This window comes from Pholis gunnellus (genome assembly GCF_910591455.1).
Source record: "Pholis gunnellus genome assembly, chromosome: 8".
NCBI classification, from domain to species: Eukaryota; Metazoa; Chordata; class Actinopteri; order Perciformes; family Pholidae; genus Pholis; species Pholis gunnellus.
In genome coordinates, this window is record NC_136534.1 from 11184901 (window position 1) to 11197584 (window position 12684).

Below are 12684 nucleotides of genomic sequence, written 5' to 3' on the forward strand. Positions count from 1 at the left end.
GTTTATGTTCTTATTTTAATATTTATGCCCAATTACTCACAAATGATATGCACTTAACATTGATTATTGTAAGGTTCATAATGTCACACAAATTGACTGCTCACAGCGGACATTAGATATCTAGTGGAGCGCACTCACTGGGGCTCCAATGGACTAACGTGCATGCAGCGAACCGGCTACGTAAACAAAGCACAGAGAAGCTCTGATTACAACACACACTCTCTGCTCAGGTAGACATTACTCCACTCTATCTTTACATAGCAAATAGTTGTTTGTTGCTATATTAATGCTCTGAATTTCCAATTTAGCACCTTTAAATACAGAGGATGTTTTGTAGATCATTTTCCTTTTAGTCCTTATCAATAAGCCAGACATGTCTCTCACCCATACTGTTGGTCTACACAGGGCAGACAGCTGTTGGAACAGATTTTACTACAGGTGCTCTCTCTGGCAAATGTGTTTGTGACCTAATGGCACCTTTAGACAAACATCCCACTTGTATGTTACCTTACTTTACTTTAACTTCTTACCAAAAAGAATAATCTTGCCATTTTTGACTGATGACTTTCCATGGATCTTGTGAAAATATGTGTGCTTTTTTTTCCCAACACATTTTCCGTATTCAAACAGTACTCCATAATTGAAAAGTGAGATCTGAATTAATTGCAAAGATGTGAACAATACCCAACCCTCACTGTGAGTGGGGACACCCGCTGCTGATATGAATGAACCCAGATTGCCTGGCCATTACAAGAAAATTGGTTTTATCTCGGTGTGCAACATGCATATATAACCGCTGTCTACAAGGCACAGTGTGCATCTGTGCTAGTGTGTTCTAAAGAAGGGTTACTCTGGGTAATGGGCCTGGAGGCATTGAGAGCGTGTGCCAAGGGCTACAGCATAGACCTCGAAGAAGAGAGAAAGTGAGCAAATTAGAGCAACCGAAGGAGAAATAATGGCAGTTAAATGATTCTTTCCTTTCCTGCTTTTGTATCCCTCTCTTCATCCCTCCTCTTTCACTCTCCTCCCCTTCACCCTCCAGATTATTAGTAGAGGGATTGTAGATTTTTAAAATCAGTGCAGTTCTCAGTAGAAAATAATGCCCCCTAATAGTCTTTTCTTGGATATTCTCTCTACTTGAATAAGTGGTTTTTCAGTCTCCGTTTGCAGAGCTGCAGGATGTTCTCCATGGGGAGAATAACTCTCTTGCCTGATCATAACATGGTTCAGGTTTTAGTCATTCTCTCATCATCTAAGGATGTGCTATTGGTTTATTCCTACCTGTATGCTCCTTTTGTCTGCCACCCTCTCAACAATACCTCTTTCTGTGTCTGCCTCTTGGTTCTCGTCCATGAAATCCTTCTCCATCTCCGCCTACACTTAGTGGTATTGCAGCTACGTAGACACGTAGTGGCCTTTAGGAAATCTATACCACTTCATCCTGGCTGGAGAAAACTTGGTGTGATTGTATCCGTTCGTACTTATTTCTCTGTGTGCATGGTGCTTATTGTCTTGTGCATATTTACATGCCTACCTAAGTGTGGATAAGTGTATGCGTGTTTGTCAATATCAGGCTTTTGTGTTACTGTTTGGACTTGGTTCGCATCAATAAACCACTCCCATGTGTGTGTGTCTGTCTGTTTTTCAGGTCCAACAGATTGATCGAGTGGTGGAAGTAGTGGACGAGGCTGTTAAAGGTATTTACACACACACACACACACACACACACACACACACACACACACACACACACACACACACACACACACACACACACACACACACACACACACACACACACACACACACACACACACACACACACACACACACAAGCACTCATTGTATGAGTGAATAAGCAGAAATGCATTGATCAGCTGTTAAATGAATAAATGAGAGCCCTTTCACTGTTGGAATAGGAAATGTATGAATGATTTTCAGTAAAGTAGTCTCTCCCCTTATTGACAGAACGCAAGGACTAAGAATAATTTATCACTTTCCTTTAAGAGAGCAGATAATCAAATAGAAATGTCATTGTAACTTTCTGTCTACTATCTCACAATTCATATTTTCTAATATTTTAATTATGAGCAGTTGTCAATAATAAATGACAAGCTATAGTTTTATTTGAAGGTACAAAGTTCAATACATATATGTTCTTTGTGTTAAATTTGGACTCAACATGCTTTTTCCATGGGCTAAATGATTGTACATTTCATAAAAGGAAATGCGTTCAAAACTCATTGACTACATTGCTCCGTAAGAACAGTTTAATCCGACGTCGTGTATTTAAAAGAGAAGTCGTCTTGCTGTCCGTGCAGCTTATTAAGTGGTCTTCTCTGACTGAGACGGACTCACATGGCAGTGATTAGGTCATCCATTTAAACTGTTAGTGAACCACCGCTCTTAACTGTTTAATGAAGGTCAGGCAGAGTTTACAGTGTGCGAGTGTCCAGTCAAGCTGTCATACACCCCCAGCTGTTCTCTAATAAAGAACAGATTGAGTTTACAGTGTGCGTGTGTGTGTGTGTGAGAGAGAGAGAGAGAGTGAGTTACTAGTTTGCACTGCAGGCTTCACTCTAATGAAGGACAGCTGAACTGAGGCTTGATTTTACAATGTGTCATCAACCCTAAATCGTCTGGCTGCACACACACACTCTCATTCGCACATGTACACTGTGACTTTGATTCTCCCCCGTCTTCTCTATGATTTGCTCATTCTTTCCTTTTTCTTCCTCTCGGTCCTCAGGATCTTTTGATCTCTTCCCCGTCCTTTCTTCCTCTTCCCTTTGCCTTCTCACGGCCCTGTTCCAGCCCCTCTGCCCTCCTTCCCGTCCCCTTTTCCTCCCTTCTTCACCCCCTCCATAGAAACTAATTTCCCCAGTATCATTACAGTTCTTTATGACCTCGTATAAACAGAGAGCTGTTATTTCAGCTCGGAGGCCTGGGCATAAACCTTTAAGCTCGGGGATTTGCCTTTCGTAATGGCTACTAAAATACTTACTTCAATGAACCGCTAATAGACGCAGTTCTTTGCTGCACCAAAATTGCTTGCAGGTCTGTTTTCCACCTGACAAGACTGCCGGTATGCTTTTATGAGCGTGTTTCTTTGGGTGTGAGACTATGCATTCGCTTTGGATTCTGACTAAAACAAACTGTTGCTCCATAGAGATCCTTCACTACTGTAAGACTGCTTTTAATCATATTGCATCTGCCTAGCATACACCTCCAGTTACTGCCTGTTGTAAATGGCAGGCCATGTTTTATCCTTAAGTTATCTCGGGTTGTGTTGCTGAGCATGCACACAGTGCTTAACATTTATACAGTCACACACATTACAACTACTGGCCAGTCTGGTGGAGCTGGTGGATCAGTGATTTGGTGTGTAATGTTGTTAGTGGTCACAAGCTTGCTTATCCAAATCAATACTTCTTATTTTTTTTCTAGCTGCAGCAGATGTTGATTTTCTTGCTAACAACAAACAAAGCATTGGCTTTATCTTGTATATCAAGCCCACTGGCAGATCTATAAAATAACTAATTAATGACACCCATGGATGCACATTTATGCAAAGGCACATAACTCTCGGTGATGCTCAACAAACAAAAACCCAAGAACAATTCCTCATTTGAAGAATAAAATACAGAGAAAGAATGTGTACATTTTTTCAATCAAGAAAAAAACTGTATACAGAAGCCCACGCAAAGGCTAGAAAAAATGGTTTATTCATGTTTTCAATCTTAAAGAAACGCAGACGCTGAAGTCTGATCTTTGCACCATTAATACATATCTGCTGTAGCTCCTTTGTTTATAGGGCCGTTTTGATGTCTTTGTTTCTTTATTGGCCTCCTAATATTGATCTTCTCTCACTGAGATTATAGCCTTGGATGATACCATTTCACCTGATATTCTTTTATGTTTCTGAGGCGGTTAAGATTTAGTGTGTGTGACATAGAATCAGAGGGCAGAAAAGGTTAGACAGGCTAATGTATCTACTTAGCTACAGATCAGAGGCTACATGGCGTCCATGTAACCTCATGATCCTTATTTCACCGGGACAAACAGACTGTTTGAGTGTATCACTGCTGAACAAATACAGCAGGAGTATAAACACACGGCTGATTAGAAAGAGACAGTTACACAGGAAATGAGGAGCAGGTACAAAGAGACGAGTTGATGCATTCACATGTATTTTTAGTCATCTGTCTGTTAATGCTCAGTGTCAAACACTTGTCATTGTCAGGCATCGAAGCCTCATATATAGCTTTTGAAATGCATTTTAATCTGAGATATTTGCCATCAAAATTGATTAGACTAACATTTGGCAAGAAAGTAAACTGTGATTTCAAGGACAGTCATACATATCTAATAATACATATATATATATATATATATATATTGAGGGATTAAATGACAAGCATCATCTTCCAGCTTTGTCCCTTCTTTCCAATGTGCCCCCATCCCCCGATCCTGCCTTCTGCTTTACAATCAAACCAGGGAGCACAACAAGTCCCACCACTTATGAGACATCAGACACAGGTCAACAGGTCAATCTTTTAGCTCCCTCGCTATCTGATCCAACCATCCGTCTGGCCGTCCTCTACATCTTTCATCTGTGATACATTTTTTTCTATCATCGTCCAACCATCCGTCCATCTACCTTTCCATCCATCTATCCTCGCCTTCCCTCCCTCCTTTTCTCCAGCATGTTATAACGGGCCGTTACGAGTGTATCGAAGGATTTATGTCGGTTTGTATTTATGAAGGAGAGAAAAGAACAAAGACATTGGGGAAAACACAGGACGGCAGTCAGTATTTAGAAAATAGATATAGGGTGATGTGTGTCTTGCCCATCACAGCAGTTGGCCTCTCTAAACACCGTCATCGGGATGACTAATAGCGTAGCATTTTTTTGTTTTTCAAAAGTCAGCTCTATTATCTCCTGCTTCCCATTCATCCTCCGCTAGGCCCTAACATTAAATTTGGCCCTGGACTCACTGCTGGAGTTATTCCATGCTGATGGGAGATTATTTCTTGAGTCTTGGGTGGCAGTCACATTGACAAGGGGTGCTGTGCAGGTGTTTTTAGCCAGTGAAGCTGCAAATCTCCAAAATGTGACTTTCCAAGTCCATTGTTGAACCTCAACATGGAAGCCATTGTGGTTGGGCTCTGTGATGGTCTGCCACTTTGTGCTTTGGATAGATTTGTATCGTTTTTTTCTGTTAATTTTGTTGTTATTCCCAGTAGGATAGTTTAGGGTCACGTACCCATTTAATGTTGATGTCAATGTTTTCACTTTTGTTAGGATTGAATGATCAGCGTTATCAAGGTTCAAACACAAGGCAATTGATTTCCAATGCTTTTAAAAAGAGAGTGGAGTGGAAAGAGTTTTACTTTAGGCCTTGAAGCTTTATATTCAAGAATAAATAGTCTTTGTTGACCTTTGTATAATTGCCATTCAATTAACATTCTCCTCTACTCTATAGTACATTCGTTGAATGAACTTCTGATGAAATGTTTCACAGCAGCTGGTGGAAAGGCAAAACTTAGACGTTAAAGGAAGTATTAATATATGGACGAGTTGATCGATCAGTCAAGAGATGGAGCGGCGGTTACGGAAGGAAGAATGTTGGCGCATGCATGCATTTTAAATCCATGTTTGATGGCGAAAGATGGATGGACTGATACATGGATAGATGGCCAGAAGAAAAGCATGGCTGACTGTGCTTTAAGTCCCAGCTGTTTTCCAAGAGGGAAGTTTTCTAATTTCCTTGCTTGTACTGGGATATTACGACTGGTCACGCCTCACCGATTGGCTCTTTGTCCTCCTCTGGGGCAGATTGTCATTTTTATCTACCAATTGATAGCTATGCTTCCTGCTCTGAGCCCTCCCTCCCAGGAGACCCGTGTAAAGCGGATGAAAACAGGAAGACAATTCCATCCCTCAACGCCTCCGCCTCGCACACCTTCTAGCTGGTAGCCCATTAGACGGTTGGAGAAGAGACCCATGCAACCCATTTCTGCACTTGTTATTAGCGATTTGCCTCCGCTATGGATTTTCATTTGCTTCTGTGTTACAATGTGCGATATCTTCTGAGTAATGCTGCTTTTAGCGTTGCAACTGTGTGCAGTTGGTAAAAGATTTGAGTGAAATATTCTTCTTTATTTTGTAGATTACCTTTATCTTTCCTGTCTCGCTTATATCCCTCCCCTATTAAGTATCTTGTTAATATCAGTGGCGTTCACCTCAGCGAGAATATCATGTTCTTGCCCCGCTTCCCACTTTGTGTTGTCTTTAATTGATTCAAAGTACACTTGATACAAGAGGTTTGCCTGTAATGCCATTTCCTGCACAGCAAGACCTTTTGATTTCTTTCCCTTTCCCAAACGATGTGTGCGCTGATGAGCTGCTCAGCCCGTTCCTGTGTCCCGGTCACGCTTAACATCCAATAGATGACAGAAGTTAAATGAAGGCTTTCTTTGGGGCTATTTAGAGGTGGATAATACTCAACGGAAAGTTGGCTTTTTAATTAGTATTGTGTTTGTGGGTGGAAGGTTGTATGTAAATGTATTTGTGTAAGTGTGTGTGTGTCTGTGTGTGTACTGTACATTGAGTGTGTTATGGAGACGGACTAGAGAGAGGATGTGATGCAACCCTCCAAACAGTGAATTTGTCTCTTTCCTGTTATATTTATCTCCTTTTATTTGTATTCACTAACAATGTGAATAATATCTTCTAGCTGTTTGTTCTGTTGAGCAGTTAAATCAGATTTTTAGCAATTTTAACAGTGCAAATAATACATTTTACTCAAATGTATTCCTTTTTGACAGCTGCCTACATCTGTGCAATCCCTCACACATGCAGTAGTATACTGGTAGTTAATGACTCTGTCTGAAAAGGAATGTGTATTGAAGTGCTGTTTGTTTTTCAGGCCACTCGGTTCGTCTTTTAGGTCAGAAGAAAGATGGAGGCCGGAGGCTCGGGGGAGCTCGACTGGACCTGCCAAAGATCAGGAAGAATCCTCTCATTGAAATCATCTCCATCAACACCGGGTAGGAAACAGTCACACAAGCAAGACTCAACTGAATTCAATTTCACTGCTTACCTACCATTCCAGCTTATGGTGTGTGTGTGTTTTCTCTCTGTTTGCTCAACCACTTAAACAGAGACCCTCTGTGCTTCTAATTGTATCACTTTCCCATGGCTTTGCAGGTGTGTGTGTGTGTAGCAGGTTGTATGTATGTGCATGTACATATAGTGCTATTTGTTCTTCAAATGTAAAGGCTTCAATTTGACTCATAAAACAAGTTAAACACACGGACACATACATGAACCTCCTTCCTTTGTCACCTTTTTTGTTGTTTTTATTTCCCCCGCGTTAGTTCTTTGTTGATTTGGCTGTTGTGTCGCTGGCAGTGAGTTTGTTTAACAATGCTTCTGTTGTGTCTGGTTTGGTTATTTTACCATAAACAGTCATTTTATAGCGTAGATGGATAGATGGATGTACATACTGTAGATGAATACTATAGAAGGATGGATGGCTCGGTAGATGGACTCGACCGCTTTCATGTCTGTAGATGCACACACACTCAAACCGACAGCCACGTTTTTATGGGCTAATTTCATGTTGTTTACAGGTCTGTGTTTCTCTACTAACCCATGTGCTGTATTCTCCGTGGGCTAGTTAAAAGGGTTACGACAGATTATTTCCACTGTGCTGGGCCTCCGCTGATGATAATCCATCAATCATCCTCCTGCATGTCTTCAATATATGCACACTGATGGCCTGAGCGTCACAAAGCGAGGAAGTGAACAACTTGTACGCACCAAACTAGTGGTCTGTGATGCTGGAGATATCTGGGTTTAAATGTTCTCACACACTTCAGCTTTTTAACTAGCTGTCAAGGAAACCAGCTTAAGCTGTTACTAATCACCGTCTCCAGACACAACACGCTCAAATACATAGATGATGTAATAAGTAGATTAGTTAGTGTCAGTGAGGGGGTCTCAACTAGGGCTGCAACTAACGATTATTTTAATAATCGATTAATCTGTCGATTATTTGTTCGATTAATCGATGAATCGGATAAAAAAACAAAAAAGCATTAATTTCCAACCCTTTATTCAAGAACTGTTAAAGTAATAATTAAAAAAAATAAATGGACTAATATCAGGAGTGGGGTTCAGCAGGTTACCCACGCCTCTCGGTGAAGGGTAGACACACGCTGATCCACTCAGTGTGGCGCGCGTGCAGCCCCTAACATCTAAGGGCATCACAGACCTGTTATTGCTCAATCTCGTGCGGCTGAACGCCACTCGTCCCTCTGAGAAGCTGGACGCCGACCGCACGGGGCCGCGTAACTAGTTAGCATGCCGGAGTCTCGTTCGTTATCGGAATTAACCAGACAAATTGCTCCACCGACTAAGAATGGCCATGCACCACCACCCACAGAATCCAGAAAGAGCTATCAATCTGTCAATCCTTGCCGTGTCCGGGCCGGGTGAGGTTTCCCCGGCCATCCCTCTTAATCATGGCCCCAGTTCAGAGAAAAACCCACAAAATAGAACCTGTAGCCACACTGGTCATAAAAGAGTCCACGCTTCTTACTGATTCTCTCTCATGGAATACCGGGAAAACTAGAAGACACAAAACAGCTTCATGTACAAACAACAAAGAAACAAATACTCTGTCTCTCATCACCTACAAGTATAACAGTACTTTAATGAGTTAACTGAATAAACTTTACCATGTTCGCCTGGTAGACCAGCTGTAGAATAACAGACGGGGAAGAAACAGTTCGCTGTTTTCACCGCCATTTCTCATCTTTCTGAGCTCCGCTTAACTTCCGGTTTAATAGTCATGTTACAAAAACAAAAGCTTGTCTATCATAAGTAAAACAACGGCAAAACGGTTACGAGTTTAACACAAGGTACCCAAAATGGCAGTAAATGTAATGTATTATAATTGCAGAAATAAACTAAAAAGAATAGAAATCGCGTAAATCAACTTCCGGTGTTGTCATGGCAACGTTTATACGCCGGTCAGCGGCAGCTACAGAACCGGAGTCCTGTTCCATTATTCCTAGCTGCGGTACTCAGGCGACCGGGCTGCTGTGAACACTCAAACATCTCCGCGACTTATTGAGTGGCGTAATAATCGCGCGACACAACGAATCGATAATGAAATTCGTTGCCAACTCTTTTGATAATCGATTTTTATCGATTTTATCGATTCGTTGTTGCAGCCCTAGTCTCAACATTCTACTGAAACGTCCTTCTGCACTAATTTGCAGCTACGTTCTTCTACATGTAACATAGTGATCCACCAACAAGAAGGCGCTGACTGCTCTCAGGTCCTGACTTATTGTTTATTTTTGCTGCTTTATTGCCGGAGTAGGGGTTTTATGATTGTTTTGGGTGTGATAGTGATGCAGTGGATACATTGTGATGCTGCATGGTGATAACATCAGCATACTTGCATTCATAATAGATGTATACATTTACATTTTTTGTCCTTGGTAAAGGGGGGACCGTTGTCTTGAAAAACATGGAAAGAATGCAAACAATCATGGACGTCCATAAGGGAAAAATCTAGTTCCCACTTTATATTTTGTCTTTATTATTATCCAAACACATACTATGTACTCCCAGCCTTAATTCAAAGACACATCAATTCAGAAATCCTGTGAGTGCTTTCCTAAAGAGTTGTCTGTGCCCTAGATGTTTGTGAGCTCAGTGACTTAAGCTTCTTAGACTACACTTAATCTAATACGCCAAGGAAACCGATAAATCCTCCTGCTTCAGCCATAATGGCACTTCTGGTCAGCACCAAATTTGGCACGTTCAGCAGGCAAAATGGGAGCTTTGTGACCCGAAAAAAAGGAAGTTTTTGCTGCCAGAGTGTTTGTCAGCATGTGCCAATTTTCATTCACTGCTCCCCTGTAAACCATTGCCTAAAATGGCCACCCGTGTCATATGATTGGTTTATTGCTGGTGTTGTTGTTATGAACAGCTACAACAGATGCAGACACACAGTTTGTGGCTCTCTCACAGCCTCTGTGTGCCATTTTGATAATTGCTGCTAAATGGATCTCAATCCCTCTCAGTTGCTCTTCTCACTCTGTGTTGGTCATAATGACAGCTACGGTGTGAATCTCTGTATTTCTTGCTTCATGTGCTTGTGGACCTGTGTGTCTGGCTCTCTCTGTGTGTGGTTGTGTGTGTGTGTGTGTGTGTGCGCTGTTGTGATGTGTGTACAGAAGTCCCTCCCTAGCCAGCCTCCCTCCAGCAGGGGGTCGTGTATCTGCTCCAAATGAACTTGCTGTTGTTTTTCAAAAGGGTCAGGCTGGCTCCAAATAAATCCCTTTTGTTTTTAATCTTTTAACTGGAAATCTTTTTGGAGGCCAGAGGATTACTCAAATATGATGACTCGGTGAATCGGCTGTAGACGAACCTCTTGCAAATAACACCGGTGTTGGTGAAAATCCAAGCTTAATGTGTGCTTTTGTGTGAGTGGGTCAGTCCCGGTGTCAGGAACTTGACATGTGTGTGTTTGTGTATTAAGGATAATAGAGAGAATGAGCTCTTTATGTGTTCTGTTTTTAGATGATCTGTTTTAAATATTCTTTTGAGGTAGTAGTGACATCATTGGTGGCATTTGTCAGCAGAGGAAACAGAGAGATCTTTGTTTGAGACACAGAGACACACATGCACAACATCAGTTGCCGTTGTTCTCCAAACTGCCTCTGCACCAGAAGAGAACATTTAAAGCGCTTACTTAGTTGTGTGTGTGTGTGTGTGTGTGTGTGGCCTTTAATGTCTCCAGTTTGTTGCCAGTTTGTCTTTGTGCGTGATTTTGTTCGATTATTACTAATGCTTTTTTCAAATGAAGTATTACATCAACAGTAGTCACATTGGTCAAATTACTGGTAGACATCTCCCAGGTCTACTAGACACCCCAAAGGGCCTTTTTATACCGAGCAAAATCCTAAAACCGTATTGTCTGTAAACAGTGATCATCCTAACATTCCTATTGTTGAATGAAATCCATTTGCTCATTTCAATGAGTCATTTTAGTGTGTGTCTGACAGATGCACCTATTGTATCATCCCGTTCTCTTTATTAGTGCAAATCCTCACAACAGCCTTCACCTGGGACTACCTATGCAAATTTAATTTCATCTTCAAATTGATTCACAATATTAGTTTCATTAAGTTGCATATTAATTTCATTTGGACCTATTAAATCCAAATTAGATTGGCTTTTTTTTCCCCCTCACGCAGTGAATTTGATCCCCATCAGAAAATAAATTCAACATAGTCCAGCTAGTCCTCAAATGCCCTCTGGCTCTGTATTAAGAGGACATTGTCAGGTTTCTCCCGGGCTATTAGCACACTTCTTTTGATTAGTCTTTGATTCAATAATGAGCAAAGACCCTGATTATTTCTTTGACGGTTCAGTCCAAAAGCAGCATGTTGCACTAATTACTACAGAAATATTATGGAAGCAAAGGACAGACACTAAATGTTTTGTGGCACATTCCATTTTAAAGTGTACTCTGATTCTATTAATTCTATTAATTGTGTGCTGCTTTCCTTCCATGCAGTTGTTTTTGAATCTATAACGCTCTAAATGTGAACCCTATTCAATGAAATCTAATCAATTTGAACACAATCATTTGTTCCAGTAAGCAAACCAACTTGGTCCATGAAATATAGTTAAATGAATTAGTTTTTGATTAATAATGTCACTGGATTTCATTTTCATTAGACCTCCAAACAGCATTATACCTCCATCCTCCCAGGGGCCTTGAACATCAGGCTTCTGAAGACGAAGTGACACAAAAGGCACTAAAATCAAACAGACTCGATCAATGCCGATGTTCTTAGGCTGCTATCTGCATTCATGTTTGATTTTTAAACAGCTTTTGATAAAGGTTAACCTTTAAACCACCACCATCATGCCCATGACCCGCACACATGCAACGTAGTCACCAGTCTCACAATCACTCTCCACACATTACAAAGGTGATCAGAACGAGCCACTATGTGTACCGAATGTCAAAGTTTCTATGAAGCTTGGAACGTCCGTCAATACCAGCACATGCCTCCCCGTGTGTGCGCCGCGGCAAGAGGGACGGCAAACCGCTGGCCGGTCCTCAAGAATATTGTTGACAATAAACCGGTCTGTGTTGCAAAAACCTCCAAAGTTTGGATCTGCAACAGTACAACATAAATCTCTTCCACTGGTAATGTATGTGCATATTGAAAGGTCGGCAGTAGTTGATGAATGAGAAGACTAAAATACAGAAATACTGTAAACCCATACACACACTGTTGGTGTTTACCAGCGTGGCATTGAATCAGACCCATTTCCTTTGTACTCCACCCGACTCGTGCTCCTGATGGTGACACCAGCAGCTGATGTTGGGCTCTTTTAATTGGCTTACCTTCCAGTTGCCAGCATTTCGTTTTAGATTGTTTCTTCCGTGGATTCTTCCAAAGCTTCTTTATGCAAACCGATGAGCCTGAGGGCAGAGTTCATTTTTTGATACACTCTCAGACTGGAAAAAGACTTTGCTGTCTTCTAATGCTCTGTTTTGTGTCCCAGTTTTAGCACCCTCGATACTTTGGGGAAGCTGCTGCGTGTATGCGTGTGTGTTTTGCCCTAGGCTACACTAACGG

At 41.4% G+C, this 12684-nt stretch overlaps 1 protein-coding gene across 1 annotated transcript in view; it reads left to right on the forward strand.

The window, feature by feature from the left end:
• The window catches only part of cdkal1 (CDK5 regulatory subunit associated protein 1-like 1), a 205723-nt gene that overhangs the window by 62777 nt on the left and 130262 nt on the right, over positions 1 to 12684 (forward strand). Inside the window, exons 6-7 of the mRNA XM_079164177.1 lie at positions 1649 to 1697; positions 6933 to 7053. Of these exons, the coding sequence (XP_079020303.1) occupies positions 1649 to 1697; positions 6933 to 7053 (170 nt within the window). The remainder of the gene's footprint in view (positions 1 to 1648; positions 1698 to 6932; positions 7054 to 12684) is intronic.